The following is a 22,035-nucleotide window of genomic DNA, read 5'->3' as shown; positions in this document are numbered from 1 at the left end:
CATTCCTATCTTCCTACAGAAAGACATGACTGCTCAGAAATGAACTGCTGGGCCCAGCATTAAAACCAAGTCTGCTAGTAGGACTGCTCCCAAGGAACAGGGCCCTCTGGCAGCCAATCTACATGACCAGAGAAAGAGAATTTCACAGTGATTCTTAATCTGTGGTTCACGGATAACGAGGGGGGGGGGGCAGTGATGTCCTCATATGGGGTATGTGGGATCTGGGGGGATTCACTTGCCCTCCCTGCCTCTTTTGCTGTTCACCTGTCCAACCACCCTCCCTTTCTCTTTCTTCTGTGGCTGGGGTACACATGGAGGCGCCAGGTACAGTGGAGGGAAGGAGCCCAGGAGGACACCCTAAGTAGGTGGTGTGGAGCTGACCCCCTGCCTCCCTCCTCTCCCCAGAGGGCTCACTCACTCTCCCTGCCTCCCTCCTGTGGCTGGAGTGCATGTGGAGCAAAAGAAAACCCCAGTAATCCCGAGTCAAGGTGAATTGCAAGTACATTATTTGATGCACTTTAGGGTTTTAAATCTTGAATTACGTCTTGGGAGTCCATGATAACAGAAAGTATCTCAAGGAGGTCTCTGGTAAAGAAAATGTTAAGAATGACAGCTCTATCACATTTATTTGAAGCTAGACTGCACCTTTCTCACTCTCATTCAATATCTACTTAATGGACTGTGGTGCATCTAAATGCAGATAGTGGCCAAGTACAGAACTAGGAACCAGACATTACTCCCCATCTGTGAATGCAGTACAAAGGTGTGATCTTACCTTTGTAGAATTGCACCCAAATATGGGATGCACAAGGTGGAAGTATAAACTATTCCCAACTACAGTGTAGGAGGCATGGCAAAGTTGTCAAAAGCAGGAAATGCTTTTGACAGCAAAAGATTGACCCAATCTCATAAAGCACTTGAGCCCTTGAGGCTAAAGATGAAGAGGAAAATTTTTCAGTTTAACAGCAGCAAGGCCACAAAAAGAAGCCATGGCAGTTAGAAGGGAAAATGCTTTTAAAAATCCCACTGTCTCCATGCTAGAAGAACAAGGCATAGTGCTTTGTAGGAAACAGGATTAGTGGCTTGAGGGACTATTAATGCACATGAGCAGCATATTCTTAAAGGAGGAGGGAGGGAATGGAGGAGGTTCTGAAGAGATACAGTTCTCATCCCCTTGTCTTGTCATGTCCACAGGGGAGTCTAGGCCACCAGGGAAGTCATTTTCCTGAGCAGGGAAGCTGGGAGAGAAGAGGTTGCTCACCTCTGGAAAGAGAAAACAAGCAGTGAGAGCTCCAGCTGGGTAGCCAATGGCCCTCCTAAGGCCCCTCCTTGCTTACAAAGTAAACTATCAAACAGAGCCACCAGATCAGTGACAAGAAGAACTGTCAAAATGAGGGCTATTGGAAAACAATTTATCCTAGTACAATAAAATAAATAAAATGCACATAGCATGCTGCTAGAAGACCATGTCCCTGGCTCTGAGAGATTGCTGCTGCTTTCTACAGGCACCAGAAGCACAGGTGCTAGGCACAGGGCTTGTTTTTTTTAAAATCAGAAAAACTCTAAAAAGTGGGGGAGGGGAAGGACAAGCAGAGAAAAACAAATGCAACTTCCCCAAATGTTTCTAATTCTTCTCTCAGTGCTGGCTTACAACCTTCCAAATGAAAAAAGACAAGCTAGGCTAGTCATGACAAGAGTTCTCTGGGAAAGTGGGAGACTATACTTCTCTTTCCATTTGTCTAGGGCCTATGGCTATATAAAACAAGAAGGATCAAGCCTTTCTAACCACTAGAATTCAAGAAGTATAGCAGCGATTGTACTATGCTGCCAACCACTGTCTGAACAGTTTCAGGAATCCTACATGCAAGACTGGGTGGATGTTCAGAATTGACAAGTATCTGGTTATTCATGGATAAAGTTGCTTTTAATCAGATCTGGGACACCTATGGAGCTTGTTAGCTAATGGATTTGAGTTCCAGGATCACTACAGTGAACAGAGGGCATGCAGGTGGGCTCACTGTCACGGATACAGAAAGATGTGTAGTGCAGCGATCAAAAGGATATTATAAGGAAATGTTACAAAATACAGAATTTTCCTGCTCAAGAAATTTACCTGTCGGCTGAAGAGACGCTGAAGTAAACCCTTTTTGGGCAAAGTAGGCTGCTGCCCCTTCCAGTCCAGATCAGGCGGCACAGTGCCATCTGGGCCAAAGACATTTAGCTCCTTGAAACATTCTGTTTCTATCATCTAGAGGAAAAGAAAAAGAAGCCTGTTTTCTGAGAGACCATATTAAAGAAATGTCCCACTACCACAGCAACCAAAGTAGGTGAGAATGCAAGTATCTCAGCTTGTCAGTTGTGGAGGTTTGTGTCTCCCCTCTCCCTCCTAAGAATGGATGACCCCAGCATATATCCCCTTTCAGGAGCACCAAGCCTCATGGAGCATAGCAGAACACTTACCTCATTTTGCCAAGGAATAGGGACACTTCCTGTTGTGAATTTATGATAGAAGTCATGGTCTGTGGGCTCCAGCTCTACTCCCTTGACTGTGGAGAACTGTTCAATGTCTAATACATCCTTGCAATAAATAGCTTGAGGCTAAGAGGAATGCAGAAAAAAGCTCTGTGAAAGGTTTATTCTCCTACCCTTGAAACTAGAAACAAGAGATTGCGAGAGCAAAACTCCCTTGTGTTATTCACGTACACTGAACTCACATCGGGTTTGAATGGTGGGGCTAGCATCCCAGCTTCCAGGCGTTTGAAATTCAAGTGTTTAAAGAGAGGGTGTTCTTTCACCTCCTGGGCACCAGCACCTCGGCATCCCAGTCGTTCTAGTGGGTCTTTGCACAGGAGCTGGAATACACCACAGGAAGTTAAAAGAGAGCCTCTCTACTGTTTTGTGATTTCAACTACAAAAAGAAACAGTGCAGTAGGCAGAGAGACAAACCAAGCCTGATTCAAAGTATTCTTTAAGAAGAACTGACACACAATTTCAACTTTTCTTTGTATTTTTACTTGAACTACAGATATAGAATATAAATTACTCTAACTAGTTCATAATAATTGTTTGACTAAAGCATGACAGAATATCAGTCTAAGAATGTGCTCAGTTGTCAAAATACCTACATCTAACTCTGAAATAAAACTGTATCACAAGGAGTTTAAGTCACCTGGGATGTATATACAGTATTTACCTATGTTTCTCAGCCCTCTTCAAGGGCTATAAAGAACAGGCAAGACCTCACACAATTTATTATCTATTTTACAACTTTATACCCAATTAGCAATCCTTAGGCTTCTAAAACTACCATCTTACACAGAGAACATAAATATAAGTCAAGGGTAAAATAAGGCCATTTCCCAAGGCACATACCAGGAAGACCTTAAAATGTTCTTTGTTCAATGCCAGGCAGACATTATAGGTAGGCAGATATTTATGGAGCAGTCCAAGTTAGGCCATATTTGCACAAACTAATCTTACTGGAAGTAAAGACATTTCAACACCAGGCTCAAGGGTGGACAGATAAGTGCAAGGGCCAAGGAGAAAGGTTACAAGTCTTGCACTGGACATGGGACCAGTACAGCAAAGGTGTACTGATTTAATTTCTTGGCTGAACCTAGCTTTGGAGAGGCCTCTGCACATTAAACCTGTTCAACAGCACATTGAGATTTTCCAGGAAGCAGAGTGAAGCTTTCCACTCAAGACATCCATTGCCCACTCTGAAGAGAGCTGGCATCACTTTGCAATGGTAAAAGGAGGCTAAGTGGCTTAAGGCCAAGGAAACAGCACAAGTACCATGGAACAGAGAGAGCGTGAAGCAGGTGAGAATTTCTCAGAGTACTCTTCCTGCACTTCCTTCACAAGCCGTTCCACTTCTTCACGTTTGATCTTTTTCCTGCGCTGTTGGAATGGAGATTGGCCCTCAATCATCTCATACAGCAGGCATCCTAAAGCCCACCAGTCAGGGCTGAATGTGTAGCGCTCATTCTTCACCACTTCAGGAGCTGCAAAAGTAAGAAGCATGTGAATAAAGCTGTGCATATTCTTCAAATGTAGAAAAATAGGCACTAGGGGAAGGTTTGTAGCACAGTCATGGTTTTGCATACGAGGTTTTTGTAAATGCAAACTCCAGTATCTTGAGGGCTGGCAAGGACTGTCTCCTGAAACCCTGGACAGCCAGTGTAACAAGTGTAGATGCTATTAAGTTAGATGTACCAATACAACACAACTTCCTTTGACCACAGCAACTCAGAGATAAGAATGATGACTGTCTCAATTTTACTATGATGGTAGCAGTGGAAATTGGCACAAATTGCAATTACCGTAGGAAGAAGCAGTAGGAAGAAGAGGGAATGCCTACCACCTCCCCTAGGCTGTTATTCAAAGATGGGTTACATCTCATCCCACAAAGTGTGAAATCCTGTACTCTAGTCACAGAATCAAAGAGTTGGAAGAGACCCTAAGAGCCATCCAGTTCAACCCCCTGCCATGTACAAACTCACAATCAAAGCACCCCTGACAGATGGCCATCCAGACTCTGTTTAAAGACCTCCAAAGAAGGAGACTCCACCACACTCTGAGGGACTGTGTTCCATTGTCAAACTGCTCTTACTGTCAGGAGGTTTCTCCTAATGTTTAGATGGAATCTCTTTTCCTGTAGTTTGCAACCACTGCTCTGGGTCTTATTCTCTGGAGAAGCAGAAAACAAGCTTGCTCCATCCTCAATGTGATACCCCTTCAAATACTAAAACAGGACTATTATATCACCTCTTAACCATCTCTTCTTCAGGCTAAACATACCAGCTCCCTAAGTTTCTCCTCATAAGGTTTCCAGACCCTTCATCATTTTGATCACCTTCCTCTGGACATGTTCCAGCTTGTCAACATCCTTTTTGAATTATGGTGCCCAAAACTGGACACAGTATTCAAGGTGAGGCCTGATGAAAGCAGACTAGAGTGGCACTATTAATTACCTTGATCTAGATACTATAGATCTATTGATTCAGCATAGAATTACATTGGCCTTTTTAGCTGCCACATCACATACACTGTTGACTCATGTTCAATTTGTGGTCTACTATGATTCCCAGATCCCTTTCACATGTATTGTTGTCAAGCCACGTGTCCACCACCCTTTATCTGTGCATTTCGTTTTTTCTCCCTAAGTGCAATTCCTTACATTTCTCCCTGTTGTTTTGTTAGTTTTGGCCCAGCTTTCTAATCTATTAAGGTCATTTTGAATTTTGATCCTCTCCTCTGGGGTTTTAGCTACTCCTCCTAATTTGGTGTCATCTCCATATTTGATAAACATGCTCTATAATCTTTTGTCCAAGTCGTTGATAAAGATGTTGAATAACACTGGGCCCAGGACAAAACTCTGTGGCACCCCACTGGTCACTTCTCTCCAAGATGAAGATGAGCCACTGTTGATAGCAATCGCAATAGCAAGTACATTTCCATACCACTTATCAGTGCACTTAAGCTTTCCTTAAGAGGTTTACAATGCATAAGCTAATTGCCCCCAACAAGCTGAGTACTCATTTTAGTGACCTTGGAAGGATGAAGGGCTGAGTCAGCCCTGAGCCCCTGGCTGGTATTGAACAACCTTGTGGTTTGTGAGTGAGTGGCTGCAGTGCAGGCATTTAACTGCGCCACCAGGGCTCTTGAACACCCTTTGGGGTTTGCCAGTCAAACAATTACTAATCCACCTAACAGCTGCATTGCCTAGCCCGTATTTTACTAGTTTGTTTGTAAGAACATCATGGGGAAACTTGCCATAGACCTTACTTAAATCAAGATATGCTATGTCGACAGCATTCCCTACATCTAACAAGCTCGTAAAAGAGATCAGATTAGTCTGGTATGACTTGTTTTTGAGAAATCCTCTGTTTAATGAACTGCTCTAGAATCTTTCCAAGTATTGATGTCAGACTAACTGGGTGATAATTGTTTTCTCTTTTTTTCCCTTTTTGAAGATGGTCTTTCATTCATATTACCCATCACTGTTTGAAATCCCATGGTTTCTTGCTACTCCCCAAACAATGCAAGACTGTTTACAGACGGTTTACTCAATGTGGGTCAATTTGCACCACCCAAATGTTTTGAAACCTGTATGGTACTGGTGTGCAACAAATATATCAGCAGCAATACTGAATTGCTTTTATAAGTTACAATTAATTACAATTCATCCTGCTTTTGACTCTCTGATATTTTAGAAAAGGACTTCTATATCCCTGTGCAGTTTGGTAATGAGATACAAAACAGCCCTTTTGGAACATGTCAGTTATTTTGCACTGGGCAGCAGAAAGATGCTCACCCTAACCTTCCAAGTAGCCACCTCAGCATCTCTAGCAGTAAACAGACAAAGAAATATTCAGGATTTATTTGCCAAAAAAAGAAAAAGAAAAAAAGTGATTTTTGGTTTTTTTTACAGGCACAGGCAAGAGTTTTTAGCTATCTAATACTCCACAATCCAAACTGTACTTGGGCTCCAAATGCATGGGGGAAAAGAGTATCTGATCAAGTTAAGTTGTTGCCAAATTGGAAGTAAATGGTGTTTCACTTCTTTCGAGCAGGCTAAATGTAAGCTTAGGGGTTCATTTTTATTGGTTTCTTTGCCAATGATAATGGTATCTGCTGCTGCTAAAAAGGGGTTGCTTTTAACCTATGTCCTTGGGTTGATGTGCTTCACAACCTCCATCATAACCCAGTCAACTCACCAGAGCACTTCTTAGATACTTACCCATGTAGCCAACTGTTCCCACACGACCTTTTATCGTCTGTCCTTCTGGAACATATACAGCAAGCCCCAGGTCAGAAATGCGTATGTGACCTTATTAAGGGAAAGTGAGTCATGAGAGTGTTCAATTTGCAGATTCCCCTCAACCCAAATAAACCCTGTTATAAAAATCAAAGCGGCAACAACTTGCTCATGGATGGAGCCACAGCATCCACAGCAAAAACTTACTCACCATGGTCATCCAGCAAGATATTCTCTGGCTTCAAATCCCTATAGGGGAAGGCAAATTTTATAAGATGTTTTATTTATACTGTATTTTAATATTGTACACCGCCTTGAGTCCCAGTTTTGGGAGAATTAGTAGTAGTAGAAGATGATTATAGAGCTCTCCCATGCAAATCTTCTTCCTGGGAAGATCTTTGAATAAATGGATCATTGTTCAAGCAGCACTGATTTCCTAGCCCTCCTCAGCACAAGTTTCTCCACACCCTCCACCAGTAGCTGCATTCAACGAACTGCATCAATCATTGCTGACTCAGAATGTAAACTGAGTTGCAACTTTGCCTGGGAGATGGTTCCTTTCTCACCTGTACACTATCCTCTCATGGTGGAGATCTTCCAAACCACAGCAGATTTCAGCAGCATAGAAAACAGCTCGTGGCTCCTCAAAGCCTGCCTCTCCCATGTGGTAGATGTGGAACTTCAGATCTCCACCATTCATAAGGGTCAAGACCAAACAGAGGGCATCTTTAGTTTCATAAGCATAGGCCAGGCTCACCTGTAATACAGAAAGGCTGGTCAAGCTCTAGAAAATGATCACAATAGCCTCACACAGCTTAGCATTCCCCCACCAAACATATCGCATAACTGCACTGATCTTTACAACCACCAGATAGAACAGAAATGATGTTCCAGCAAGTAGTTACAACTGTGTGTATCCAATATAGGAAAAGTTAAGCACAATGGCACACACAGTAATGTTAAGTGATGGTGAGGAGATGAAAAAGATGGAGGAGGCAGTGGCTAAACAAAAAGTGAATGAATATGCTGGGGAGCTGGAACTGGAAACATAGAATCATAGAGTTGGAACAGACCTCAAAGGCCATCCAGTCCAACCCCCCTGCCATGCAGGAATACACAATGAAAGCACTCCCAACAGATGACCATCCAGTCTACATTTAAAAACCTCACAGAAGCACAGAATTATGAATGGAGGAGAGTTAGAATCTAAGATTCAGACCAGCACCACAAAAACAGCACCCAGTACAGTTTTAATTGTTGTCAGAATATTGCCAATACTTCTGTACAGAAACTGATACATGTGTAACTGCAGATGAGGCAAAGGCCAGGAGTCACTAGCATGTCCATACTGTCGGAGCTTCCCCAACTACAAAGAACTGTCCTGTTCTATGATCAGGTCCTCTAGAAGCAAAGTTGCGGCTGGAAGAACAGAACATCAAGATGTCCTATCAGAAGAAATGCAAACTTAAAAACAGAAAGTAAACAAAGAAGGCTGGACACTTAACAGGTCCTTTGGGGGACCTGGCAAAATGGCAAAAAGTATCATTTCCAATGTGTACATCCCACCCATCTCAGAACTGTGTGTGGGTCTAATGATCTTATGTAAAAAGCTATGTATTATTTTGTACAGATTATGTCATCCCTTAAAAGATATCTTTCTAGCCCTTAGGCCCCCATAAAAAGGCTGCCTCAATCAAGGATGGGCAAAATGTGGCCTGGTGGCTGCAGGGAATCCACCAAGTTGTTTTTCATAGAATTATAGAGTTGGAAGAGACACCAAGGGCCATCCAATCCAACCCCCTGCCATGTAGGAACACAGAATCAAAGCATCCCCTACAGATCGCCATCCGGCCTCTGTTTAAAAACCTCCAAAGAAGGAGACTCCACCACTCTCTGAGGGAGGGGTTCCACTGCCTAATAGCTCTTACAGTCAAGGAAGTTCTTCCTAATGTTGAGATGGAATCTCTCTTCCTTTAGTTTGAATCCACTGTTTTGGAGGTGCTCATTCCCTTTAGAGCCACTAGAATACTGTTAGAAGCTTCCAGGATTAGCAATTCACCTTTTAAATAACTTATAGCCCCCCTTGTACTGCTTAATACCTTTTCCAACACAAACCAAAAGTAGTGGATTTACAGATACTTTTCTTTGTTGGGTTGGAGGAGCATTTTCAGCCATGGGTTTAGGGTCAGAAAACTGGTCTCTGGATAAACCACAATTCCTGACCACTGGCGTAAATGCTAGAACAGCTGTAGCTACTTCCAGGGAATCTTGCAGTAATAACTTTAAAACCCAGCCAATCAGTGGAACCGTGGTGCCATCATAATGCTTGGAGATGGGTACTGCATAGCTGCTTTCCCCCCTGCATTTATTCCACATAGTTTAAAAGCCCAGTATCATATTGTCTTTCCCCTCCATCTTTACTTGGCTAGGAAGAGAGGGAGAGACCGAATGCAAAAGATCTGTGCATCCTGCCCTGCCCATAAGGTCCTAGGTTAACAAACCCTACAAGTAAGGAGAAAGAGGCAATGCAGACCACAACACAGCATATATTCCTGTAAACTAACATCATCCCTGCTGTGTTCTGGCAATTTAAGATTCTATTTAAGTCCACCATCAAGAGCATAGTAGAAAACATACTAGCCCAGAAGTACAGTTCTTACCCCTCCTCCTTCCACTTAGTTCAGAGAATTCTACTAGTTGTAACTTCAAGAACATTTCACTGGAGTGGGCAAGCCCTGTTTCAAACCCAGTGCCAAAGTAAAGCAGTTCTTATGTACTTACTACAAACCTACTGTTCACTTTCTCCAGTATCTGCTTCTCATTCAAAGCCATAGCTTCACCCTTTCGTTTTTTTATCCGCTTCTTCTCCAGCTTCTTACAGGCATACATCTTCCCAGTGGCTCGCACCTGGCAAGCACACACCTTGAAAGAAGCAGGGGGAGAAATTAAGCATTATACAATTGACAATTCTGTTTTATCAGCTCTGTCAGATAAGGGGCTTATTGGATTCTGAAATTATTAATCTCCCTTTCATATCTGGAAGACAAAAATGCTACAGAACCACAGAGATTAAGTGGTTCATTGAAGTGTATATGACCTTTGCCTTTGCTGGGAAACTGGTTCACAGCCCTGTTGCTGTGAAGAGAAGAATGTGATAAACTCAGAACTCAGATCAAACCAAAAGAAATGGTTTAAAATGAGTCCCTTCATGTGCTAAAGCCCCTGCTTGTAAAGGGTTGTGTGTTAAATATAGGAGGCTGTGACAAAGTGCTTAAAAATGCTTAAAACAACAGTCAACAGAATCCCACTCTACATTCAGAGAGATATTTTCTAAATTAACCAAGATTTCCCTCTACATCAGGCTTTTATTGAGGAATAGAAACATATGCTATGCTACTAACTATTAAAAACAAGCAGGAGATGTGTCTCCTCAGGATTGCTCAGGTTACATACCTCTCCAAAACCTCCTTTCCCCAGTACACGGTACTGACGAAATGTGTTCTTGGTCACATGCTGCCTGAGAACAGAAAAAAGGAAAGTAGAGTGAAAGTAGAATCATCCATTAAGAAGGTTAAATAGTTTCCTATACAACCTGAGAAATTTTAAAAAAATGCTTTTGTTCTACAATTTATGCAAGCAATATAATATACAGTGTTACCTCTGTATCTGTGCACTTGCCATCTGTGGATTTGAGCACCCACCGACGGCAAGCCTGTGTTGTCCCCAATGGTGGCGTGTGCACATGGCTGTGTTGACATTTGGGACAGCCCTGTTGTCCCCAGTGGTGGCATATGCACACAGCTGCAACTCTATTAGGGACAATGGGAATTCACCTGAAGTCCTGTTGTCCCTAATGGCGGCACAGCCAAGCAGTCTCACCACACTGGGGTCTCACCACATTGGGGACAACCGAACTTGAGCATCTGCGGATTTTGCTATCTGTGGAGGGGGTCTGGAATGGATCTCCAGTAGATAGCGAGGGCCCATTGTATATCTGAGCCTGATGAACTTGAGTAAAGTAGATATCAGGACTCCAGGGTTAGTGAGTTTCAAGGTTAGTAACAGCAAAAGTTTAAACATATCCTGAAGAGAGTCCCTTTCACTGCATGACCAAAGCTCACCAAAGAACAAGTATTAAGGGTATGAAATTTGTTTTCTGTATCATCCACTGTTGTTGCTGCTGTGTACTTTCAAGTCATTTCCAACTTAAGGCAATTATGTCCTGGGGTTGTTTTTTGGTTGTTGTTTTTTTAATTTCCAAAATTTGTTCAGAGGAGGTTTGTCATTGCCTTCTTCTGAGGCTGATAGCATGTGACTTGCCCAAGGTCAAGTGGGTTACATGACTGAGGTACTATACTGAATAAAACAGGGATGCTACTGAACTCATAGCCAAAGGTTTACCTTTCTAGGTATTTCCATTGCAGGAAACGGTTAAAGTAAATGCTATCAAGGTAGTCAGCAAAAGGCGCCACACTTAGGTAGTCATGGATGAGCCTAGGGAGAGAAGCAGAAATTACTAGAGAAATCAAAGTTTTCCTAGGAAGGTAAATAAAGCAGAAAGGGCCTGAGGATTCTCTGGACAAAATATTGAATGCACACACCAAGCTAAAACTCTGGAAGAACTTTGAAGAGGCCTTGGTTTATGAGGCCAGGACAGCAGACATCATAGATAACCTGGCAGTGCAAGATTCAATCTTGAGAGAAAAAAAGTGACTTCCCTTATCAGTTTCTGAAAAGGAAAGCAAGCTTCGGACCCCGGGCTCTTTGTGTATACATCATCCTACTGCCTGTGAAGGGCGCGTTACAGACCGCCGAAAAGCGGCGGCCTGCACCCGCCCCTTTCCCTGCCGGATCGGGGCCTCAGTGGCCAGAGCAGCAGCCGCTGAGGCCCTGATCCGCCGCTTTCCAGGCCACGGGGAAGCGGCAAAAGGCCACTTCCCCGAGGCCTGGAAAGGGGTGTCCTTGGGGCTTCAAGCCTCAAGGACACCCTGCGGCGGCGGGGAGGAGAAAGGGGCCGCTTGGCCCCTTTCTCCCTTGTGTTGCTGGGCGCAGCCATCTAAAGGCTGTACCCAGCAACGCAAGACCAGGAAGGAGCTCCGTTTCGGAGCTCCTTCCTCCGCCGATGAAAGGGCGGTGCGTTCGTGATGCCATCATGGCGGCCCCCATGTAGGTGGGGTGCTGCCATCCTGTATGTCCTCAGGACGTATTAGCCTTGGGGGCGTCAAGAAGTGACGCCCCTTTTTAAACCTAGGACGTCCTGAGGACGTCCCTTATGCCTGTCTGTAACGTGCCAAAGTATTTTTTTTGGGGGGGGGGAGGTGTAGGGGGACTGCAATTATTATGGACTCTAACAATACAGACAGGAGGGGATTCTCGAAACTTTCCAGGTAGTTTTCCAACTTTGCTAAGCTACATGAGAGCCTTTCACAGAGCTGCAATAGCAAATCCTGGGACTGGAAATGGAAATTAGATTGGCCGGTGCAGAAACATGAAGAGATGTAAGAAGATACTCAAAGCAAGGCCTGCTCTGAATAAGGTTTCAAGATGCTTCCTTTTAATATCACCATACTTTAAGTAGAACCATTGCTATCAGTGCCAAGGATCCTTACAATTTCATTTGTAACATCCAAATAGCCAGGATTGATATTTGCTGCTATGAGAACATATGAAACTGGAAAGAGATCTTTTTATTTCTTCTTCGTAGTCTCTGTGAATCACAAAAATGGGTTATTTTGCGCCTGCACAGTAAACTTTGGAAACTTCTGGAATCACTGGGCAAAACTTAGTTTGTAACTTTTTGGCAATAGCTCTGCCCACCCTATATATAGCCCCTAGCATTCCCGCTCTTTCCCAGTTCCTTTTGTCTGCAGCAGTAGCAGCTTCAAAGGAAATTTCCTCCTTCCCTAATAGCTATCTTACTATCAGATTGATCATTTGGCTTAAGTATTTGACCATTTTTCGGATTCTGGACTTGGTGATAGACACGCATAGATCAACCTCGAACTATCTGACCTCGTTTTTGCTTCACGACTCAGCTTTCACCCTTTGGTACAATGGCCATGGGGTCTACCAGCTTTAAGAGGTGTGACAAGTACGGGGGTAAGATTCCTGACCAGGACCTGCACACTATGTGTCTTCTTTGTTTGGGTGAGGGTCACAATGTCCAATCTTGTGCCCTCTGCAAATCCATGACCCCACAGGCCCATAAAAATTGGGACTCAAGGCTCAAATCAGCCCTCTATGAACAGGCCTTGCGCCCTGTTTCTGCTCCTCCGCCTCAGACCTCTATCACCTCGCCGAGGTCTGACCCTGAAAGATCTCAAGGCAAAGAAAGGCCTAAGGAGGCTCACAAAGATAAGCCCTCCAAAAAGGACAAGGATAAGAAGGTCGATAAGTCTGAGCATGTCTGAGACCAAGATGATCCCAAAGACAAGAAGGCTTCTAAGAGGCATCATTCAGATGATAAGAACTCTTCTACTTGACAAAAATCCTCGGATTGCTCTTCGAAGAAGATTCAGGCTCCGATAAGTCGCCGTCAGTGCCCCTTGGTAGTGATCGGGATCAATCTCGTCAGGATGTGCCATCCACTTCTCTGACTTTCGAGGCTTCTCTTGACGAGTTCCATATTGTCCACGTCGACATCGAGTCCAAATTGGATGGAAAGATTGTGGACACTGACATACCAGTCCTGACTCCTAATCTCGATTTACAGGCTTCTTCTCAACGGGTTCGGCCTTGACGCTCACCTTCCTTGTCTCGATCTTGGCTTTCTGAGTTAAAGTTATCTCAGTAAGATCCTCTCCTTCAAGCTAACCTTGACCTGATTTACGAAAGTGAGACAGATTGCTACTTCATGCCCATGGATCCCAAAACTCTATAATGCTTAGAACTCCGGAGGTCTCGGTCCCCAAGGCGTGTGGCCAGCATCACCACTCAAACGCAGGTAATTCAGGAACCCACATTTCCTAATGGATGTTAGTGAGAGTAACCCCACAGGAGTCTCTATCTCTACGCTCAACATCTTCACCCATCGATCTTAACCTTGAAGTTCAATTGAGCATTGGGTTCATGGCAAGGTTCTGACATCGGCCTTCATCAGGTTCTTGCCAAGCGTTCGTGGAATGCATCTGCCACTATTGCTTCGATGGCCAAGAAGATTGAGAATCTTTATAAGATTTCTCCTTCCACTTCATCTTGGTTGTTCGAGCATCCCAAACCAAACTCAGCAATCGTCGAAGGTGCTCAATTGACCTTCACCCCTAAGATGTCTACCACAGCGACAGACAGGGAGAGCAAGAAAATCGACGGTCTGGCCAAAAAGTCCTATGTGGCCTCAGTGCTGGATCTGAAGGTCGCAAACTACTCGGCCTGTATGGGGGCCTACCAACAACACATGGAGTGCATGTTGCTATTGCTGGATGATCTCCCTGATGACATGTGGCATTTGGAGCTAGAGCTCCGTGCTGAAGCCCATGACATCAGTCACCAGCAGATCACCTCGGCCCACCACTCCACTGATTGTGCTGCAAAGATCCTGTTGGGATCGAGTGATCTACAAAGGCATGCCTGGCTTAGGCCTCAGACCTTATCCCACATGCTCAAGCTGCCATAGAGGAGGTGCCATTTGATAATTCTGGCTTCTTTAACAAGGAGACGGATGAAAAGTTGAATTATAAATACCAGATGAAGGCGACCACAAAAAAGCATGGTATGTCATCCTCTTTTGAGTCTTCTTCGTGTTGGCACTTTGGGGGTCAGTGTTCTTGGTATCCTCAGCATCACAGGCAGTACCAGTACCAGCAGCAGGAGCATCAGTACCAGTCACACAAACAGCCTCGGCAGCGTTATCCCTCTTAGTACTCCTCTTCCTCTGGTCACCAGTAGCCCAGCCAGCCTTGGTACCGGCAAGGGTTTCAGAAGGAGGACACAGACCAGAGCAAGATGAGGCTTTGAAATGATGTTGCGCACTTCGTCCTGACTCTTTTTGGAGATGCCCTCCAGCCCTTCTTAATAATAATAATAATAATTTGTTTTATTTATATACCGCTATTCCAAAGATCATAGCGGTGAACAGCAAGTAAGCTAATTAGCAAGTAAGCTAATTTGCCCCCAACAGTCTGGGTACTCATTTTAGCGACCTCGGAAGGATGCAAGCCTGAGTCGAGCTTGGGCCCTTTTGCTGGTCTTGAACTCGCAACCTTGTGGTTTTGAGTGAATGGCTGCAGTACAGGCATTTAACCACTGCGCCACCAGGGCTTCTTAAACATCTGGGCCATGATAACTTCCGATTCGTGGGGCCTTGACATCATTTGTAGAGGTTACGCCCTTGAGTTCGAGGAGCTCATGATCACTGGAGCTGTCATTTCCACCCCCGCTTCAGACACCTTCATCACTGAAGTGTGGACTTTACTAGGAAAGGGTGCTATCGCACTCCTGGATCCCGCTCAGGTTTGTCAATGCTTTTTCTCCCGATACTTTATTGTCCCTAAGACTGACAGAGGCCTGTGACCTATCTTGGGCATCTGCCTCCTTAATTCTTATCTTGTTTACTGCCGCTTCCACATGGTAACCCTTGCTTCTATTTTGTCCTTTGTCCTTGTTGCAGCGGGGCTTCTGGTTTGCAACCATCGACCTCAAGGACGCTTATTTCCATATTTCGATCCAAAAAAACCATAGGAGATTCCTGGCCTTTACTGTAGGAACCGAGATGTTTCATTACAGAGTGCTTCCCTTCAGCCTCTCCATGGCACTGAGTGTGTTCACCAAATGTATGGCTCCCATCGTGGCCTACCTCCATCAACAAAGAATCACGGTCTTCCCTTATCTCGATGATTGACTTTTCACTGCTGCATCCAAAGAGGATCTCCACAGAGACGCCGGGTTTGCTTTATCCCTCCTCAACTCTCTTGGGCTCGTGGTCAATATGGACAAGTCTAACCTGACTCCATCCAAACAGATCAGGTTCACTGGGACTATCCTCGATTCTGTCGTCTCCGTTATTTACCTGCCTTCAATAGAATTCAGGCTCTCTGCATGGCTGGCCGAAGCTGTTTGTCTCACAGACGAATCATGGCACACACTGTCCAGGTGGTGTTAGGACACATGGCTTTGACAACTGTCATTACTCCATGGGTGAGACTCCAGCTCAGGCCTCTGCAAGCTTGATTCCTCCCAGTCTTCGACCCCATAGTAGATTCCCCTAAACAAATGGCTCACGGTACCAAGGCCCATAGCCTGGTCTCTTCACTGGTGGCTCAATCTTGAGAAAATATGTATCAGGATGCCGTTCCTGCCACCTCAGCCTCAGGTCACTCTGAATACAGATGCATCCATGGGGAGCACATACCTCCGGCCTAATGGTCAAAGACAAGTGGTCCTTGCTAGAAAGATCCTTGCACATCAATGCCCTCAAGTTGCTTGCCATGGGAAAAGCTCTCCGACCCTTCAAGACCACCCTTCTAGGCAAGTTAGTCCTCCTGCTGACAGACAACACTAGGATCATGTATTACCTGAACAAACAGGGAGGAACAAAGTCACGAACACTGCTCAAGACCACCCTTCGTATTTGGCACTGGTGCATCCCGAGGTACATCCTCCTCCAAGTAATCCACCTTCCTGGGGTGGAAAACGACTTGGCAGATTGGCTCAACAGATTGTTGAATCTGTGCCACAAATGGCAGCTCCATCCCGAGACGGTTGCCAACCTATTTTGCATGTGTGTGGGGGGGAGACGTCAGAACGACTTGTTCGGCATGCATCTCAACAGTCACTGCACTCAGTTTTGTTCCTGTACTTGGTCCCTGGGCTCCCAAAGAGATGCCTTCCTGTTTGAGTGGTCAGGAAAGATGGTTTACAGCTTTCCTCCCTTCCCACTCCTCACAAGGATGGTGGCCAAGAGTGGACTGCTCTGTTGCCATCCTCATCACACCACGGTGGCCGAGACAGTCTTGGTTCATTCCACTCCTTCACCTGTCCTGGAGAGACTTTCTCTGTCTCGAGTTCTGTCCCAACCTCTTCCCGCTTCAAGGGGATTGAGTTCACCATCCGGACATTGAGACGGTTCCCCTTGTGGCTTGGAGAATCCATCCCTAGAAGCCCTTCCGGACTTGGTATGGACGGTTTATCTTGGGTGCCCAGAAGCCCTCAACTAAGAAGACCTACTCAGTCAAAAGTTCTTAGACTTCCTTTCTGCTAAGGATCTCTCTCCATCCCGTGTGTTGGTCCCTACGGTTTTGGAGTTCTTGATGGTTCTTGCTGATTCGGGACTGTGCCTTACATCCATCAACCCGTATCGTTCTGCCATTTGTTCACACTACCAGTTTGAGAGCAAATCTTCCTTCCTTAAGGATCCCTTAGCAAAGAGATTCCTTAAGGGATTCAACAACCTCCAATCCTCCATCCTCAGTACCGCCACCGGTATGGAGCCTGGACCTTGTGCTCTCCTACTTTCAAGCAAGCCCTTTGAACCCATGGCCACAACAGACTTGAGATTGCTGACCTGGAAAACAGCTTTCCTTCTGGCCATCACCTTTCCCCGCAAGGCGAGTGAGCTTTGTGCCTTGCAGATGGACCAATCTTGCCTTTGGTTTCACAAGAACAAAGCGGTCCTCTGTACCGACGTTACCTTTCTTTCAAAGGTGGTGTCTTCCTTCCACATCAATCAGGACATTGTGTTGCCAACTTTTGGCCCCCAACCCAACCACCAGTACTGAACACCAGCTCCACACCTTGGACATTTGGAGGGCACTGGCCTTTTACCTGGACAGGACGTCGGGTTCAAGGTGCTCCAAGAGACTGTTTGTGTGCTACGTGGGAGGCCAAGGAGGGACTACCTGTGACTGCTCAGAGGTTTTCTAAATGGATGGTTGGTACCATCCACTTGTATTATGAACTCTCAGGTGGAATTCTCCCTGCTTGGGTTTGGGCCCACTCAACAAGGGCAGTAGTGACAGCCTCTGCTTTTTTGACTGGGATGCCTTTGAAGGATGTCTCTAAAGCTGCTGTCTGGTCCCAGCCATTGACGTTCATTAGATAGGGCCAGATGGGATGCTGCTTTTGGGAAGGCAGTGTTGATTTCGGGTTTACACTGAAATAATTCATTGCATTACATGTTATGTATGCTGTTAAAACTAAGAAAGTTAACACAGACAAAAGGTATTGCATGTTATATGTGCCTTTTTAAATCAAGTTAAATGACTCTGACAAATGCACTTTCAAGTTCAAGATTTGCAGCGGTCACAGGTGGTCAGACCTCATCCTCTGTTCCATTATCTGTTGGAGTTCCTCAGGGCTCTTGGGTCACCTTTTGTTTTCTCTTAGACATTGTCCCTAGGAAAACTTATCAGCTTTTTTGGTTTTTCTTATCATCTGTACACCATAGAATCATAGAATCGTAGAGTTGGAAGAGACCACAAGGGCCATCCAGTCCAATCCCCTGCCATGCAGGAAATCTAAATCAAAGCATCCCCAAAAGATGGCCATCTAGCCTCTGCTTAAAGACCTCCAAGGAAGGAGACTCCACTACACTCCAAGGGAGTGTGTTCCACTGTCGAACAGCCCTTACTGTCAGGAAGTTCTTCCTAATGTTGAGGTGGAATCTCTGTTCCTGGAGCTTGCATCCATTGTTCCAGGTCCTGTTCTCTGGAGCAGCAGAAAACAAGCTTGCTCCCTCCTCAATATGACATCCTTTCAAATATTTAAACAGGGCTATCATATCACCTCTTAACCTTCTTTTCTCCAGGCTAAACATCCCCAGCTCCCTGAGTCATTCCTCATAGGGCAAGGTTTCCAGACCTTTCACCATTTTAGTCGCCCTCCTTTGGACACGCTCCAGTTTCTCAATGTCCTTTTCGACACAATATTCCAGGTGGGGCTTGACCAAAGCAGAATACAGTGGCACTATTACTTCTCTTGATCTAGACACTATACTTTTATTGATGCAACCTAAAATTGCATTGGCCTTTTTAGCTGCCGCATCGCACTGTTGACTCATGTTCAACTTGTGGTCTACTTGGACTCCCAGATCCGTTTCACATGTAGTTTCATTCAGCCAGGCGTCCCCCATCCTATATCTGTGCATTTCATTTTTCTGCCCTAAGTGCAGTACCTTACATTTCTCTGTGTTGAATTTCATTTTGTTAGCTTTGGCCCAGCTTTCTAGTCTATTCAGATCATTTTGAAAGTTGATCCTGTCCTCTGGAGCATTAGCTATTCCTCCTAATTTGGTGTCATCTGCAAATTTGATAAGTATGCATCGGTACACTGATGACACTCAGCTGTACCTTTCCACCCCTGACCTTGAACAGCAAGTTTCATCTTGTCTCACAGATGTCTCTCAGTGGATGTGCCATCGACGTTTGAAGCTCAACATGTCCAAGATGGAGCTTCTTGTCTTTCCACCTAAGCCCTCCCTTCAATACTCCTTTTCTGATTCTGTTGACGACATCTCTATTCGACTGGTCCAGGAAGCCTGCAGTTTTGGTTTCATTTTTTATTCTTCTCTGTCGTGTATCTCCCAGATCCAGGCCATAGCCAAGGCCTGTAGATTCTTTCTCTACAATATTGCAAAAAATCCGTCCATTTCTTTCAGCCTCTACTGCCAAGACCCTGGTCCATGCTCTGGTCATCTCACAACTAGACTATTGTAACCTCATTCTGGCAGGCCTTCCTCTCTCTCACCTCCGTCCTTTAATTTCTGTCCGGCATTCAGCTGCACGCATTATTAAATCCGCCCACCACTCCAACCATATCTCTCCTTTATTATCATCCCTTCACTGGCTCCCCTTCCCCTTCTGTATTCAGTATAAGCTCCTGTTGCTGACTTTTAAAGCCCTCCATGGGCTGGCCCCTCCTTATTTATCAGACCTTCTTTCTCCTCACCTTCCCGCTTGGGCCCTCCGTTCTGGTAGTCAAGGTCTGCTGTCTCAGCCTAGGATTTTCACTGCCCCGTCCTGGATTCGTCCCTTTTTACTTGCTGCCCCTCACTCCTGGAACCTCCTTCCCCCACGAGCATGGATCATCACTTCTTTAACTAATTTCAAAACTGAGTTGAAGACCATCCTGTTCAGAGAAGCGTTCCCAGGCATTGCATGACTATTATTTGCTATTGGACATTTTTAATTTGTTGCCTCTTTTATTGAACCCTTTCCTGTATTGTTATGTATTATTTATATGTATTATGCTATTGGGCAGGTTTACTCTTATCTATTTTATTGTTTGTATGTACAGCACTGTGCAAATCTACAGTGCTATTTAAATAAAAGCATTGTTATTATTGTTGTTGTTGTTTAAATAAATACAACTTGTTTGAACTTTACAACTGGTATCATGACACTTCCTCCTCCACTGACCGAAGCTTGTCAGTTTAACCCATTTGTGTGATTCACTGAGGCCACGAAGAAGGACAGGTTGCTTACCTGTAACAGTATTTCTTCGAGTGGTTATCTGCGAATACATACAAATCCTACCCATCCTCTCCTCAGTCGTGTCCTGCTCACTGTAAAAGTTTTAAAGGGTTTTAATTATTTTTATTTTTGTAATTTGATGACTATAACCTGTATTTGGTTGTCAGGAATAAACTGTGTGCTAAGATCTTCAGTCACTGCTACCACCACTCTACCACCAGAAAGTAGTTTTGCCCAGTGATTCCAGAAATTTCCAAAGTTTACTGTGCAGGTGCACAATAACCCATTTGTGTGTATTCACAAATGACCACTCAAAGAAATACTGTTACAGGTAAGCAACCTGTCCTTCTCTATTTTCTGCTTTTCTTTTACTGACATCAAGACAGCTTCATATGGCTTTCTGGCTATTGTCCATCCAGGCTCTAGCCAGATGCAGACCAGCTTATCTTCAGCAAAATGCTCCATAAGCATTTAGACAATGCCCTGAGCTTTCTAATAAAGGCACATTGTTCTCAAGTCAGGCAGAGTATGTATAAATAAATAAATAAATAAATAAATGACTAGGATGACTGCTCTTCCACTCTGCTCACCGTGAAGGGTTGAATAACTAATGAAATAAATATTATAAAGGGGGCATGGTCAGATGGACTGGCATACACACACATACACACCACCCTTCTGTCACACAGTGCCAACTGGCTTTCCTAAATCAGGGAAATAATGCTTATGCAACTAAATCCAAAACTTGTCATTGACGAATAGTCAAATATATCATGCTAAAAAACAGCCACTGATAGTGACTACTGCCTTGAAAAATGTTCACATCAGAAAATAAATTCTTCCCAATCCCCCCACTCACTTGGTAGATTCCTTAAAGAGCTCTTTACCCGGTTCCTGCTCCAGTCGTTCAGAACACAGATTTACCAGCTCCAAGGGCACTTCAGGCACATGGTCCACACTCTGAAGGCAAAGGGCCAAACAAGAGAATCATACTTTTGTAGGTATTACTGACTGGTATGGTCATGTCCAGGGCCAGGTTTGAGGTGAACCAATCCAAGAAACCCCTCCAGGTCTTCTTGAATTGCCTGCCACCTTGCTGGGGTTCCCAGAGGCAATGGTACAAATAGCAGAACAAATAATCAGCAGAGAAAGTTTGCTTACAACCACATAACATCTTTTCTGCCAGTGTCAAGACAACAGAAAGAAATTATGTCAGGTCAGCTGTGGGCCACTGTCAAGGCTGCAACACAACTCTGTGGGGCCAGCACTGAAAGGAAAAACACTGAAATGGACAGATGCAGCAGCCACCATCTCCCTGCCTCCAAGGTTTCATTGCTGTGTCATGAGCAAGGTCCAAAAGCATTGGTAGAAGATGGATACAACCAAGACCATTTGAGTGCTTCTGTTTTCAGTTTCAGGCTTTATTTGCACACACACACAGAGAATAACAGTAACATACTGGTGTAAGACCTGGTTGGGCCTCTAAAGCTCTGGCATTTGTCCATGAATGCCAGTACTGACATCTGTCCTTGGCAGAGATGGTAATATTCCATGTTGGTAATATCCAGGCACGTGCTTGACTCAAGCACCTGCTCCTTAGCAAAACCATATCCCATCAGTACAGTAACAGAAAGCTAGCTACTCTCACCTGAGGTTTCAAGTATGTCTCGATCAGCTGCTGCCCACATTGTTTCTGTTTTTCATCAGGGGTCACTTCATACTCTGCCTATATAGAATGAGACGGAAACATTACCAACTTACTCTATGGGCCTCTTTTAAGGATAAAAATACAAAGAGAATTCAAATCAATCATATTTTCTTATAGTAAGGTAAAACATCCCTCACTTGCAGAGCTGCCAAAAGTTAGTTTTA

At 44.6% G+C, this 22,035-nt stretch overlaps 1 protein-coding gene across 5 annotated transcripts in view; it reads right to left on the bottom strand.

The window, feature by feature from the left end:
• LOC149321691 (G protein-coupled receptor kinase 6) overlaps positions 1-22,035 on the bottom strand; it is a 46,320-nt gene that overhangs the window by 4,124 nt on the left and 20,161 nt on the right. For 4 of the 5 annotated variants that reach the window (XM_089526991.1, XM_089527004.1, XM_089527010.1 and 1 more), the window contains 12 exons: positions 21,812-21,889; positions 21,023-21,123; positions 11,162-11,254; positions 10,214-10,277; positions 9,542-9,682; positions 7,327-7,517; positions 6,972-7,009; positions 6,743-6,832; positions 3,796-4,004; positions 2,715-2,852; positions 2,461-2,598; positions 2,114-2,248 (listed from right to left, as the gene is read on the bottom strand). In XM_089526991.1, coding sequence (XP_089383117.1) covers positions 2,114-2,248; positions 2,461-2,598; positions 2,715-2,852; positions 3,796-4,004; positions 6,743-6,832; positions 6,972-7,009; positions 7,327-7,517; positions 9,542-9,682; positions 10,214-10,277; positions 11,162-11,254; positions 21,023-21,123; positions 21,812-21,889 — 1,416 coding nt within the window. Of the gene's footprint in view, positions 1-2,113; positions 2,249-2,460; positions 2,599-2,703; positions 2,853-3,795; positions 4,005-6,742; positions 6,833-6,971; positions 7,010-7,326; positions 7,518-9,541; positions 9,683-10,213; positions 10,278-11,161; positions 11,255-21,022; positions 21,124-21,811; positions 21,890-22,035 lie in introns of those variants that run through there. The other variant, XM_089527017.1, reaches the window with a different exon arrangement.

Source organism: Sceloporus occidentalis, unplaced genomic scaffold (genome assembly GCF_023333645.1).
Source record: "Sceloporus occidentalis isolate IW3139 unplaced genomic scaffold, rSceOcc1.0.p SCAF_1, whole genome shotgun sequence".
Classification (NCBI taxonomy): Eukaryota; Metazoa; Chordata; class Lepidosauria; order Squamata; family Phrynosomatidae; genus Sceloporus; species Sceloporus occidentalis.
The sequence above is the reverse complement of the archived record's forward strand: the minus strand, read 5'-3'. Positions and strand labels throughout refer to the sequence as shown.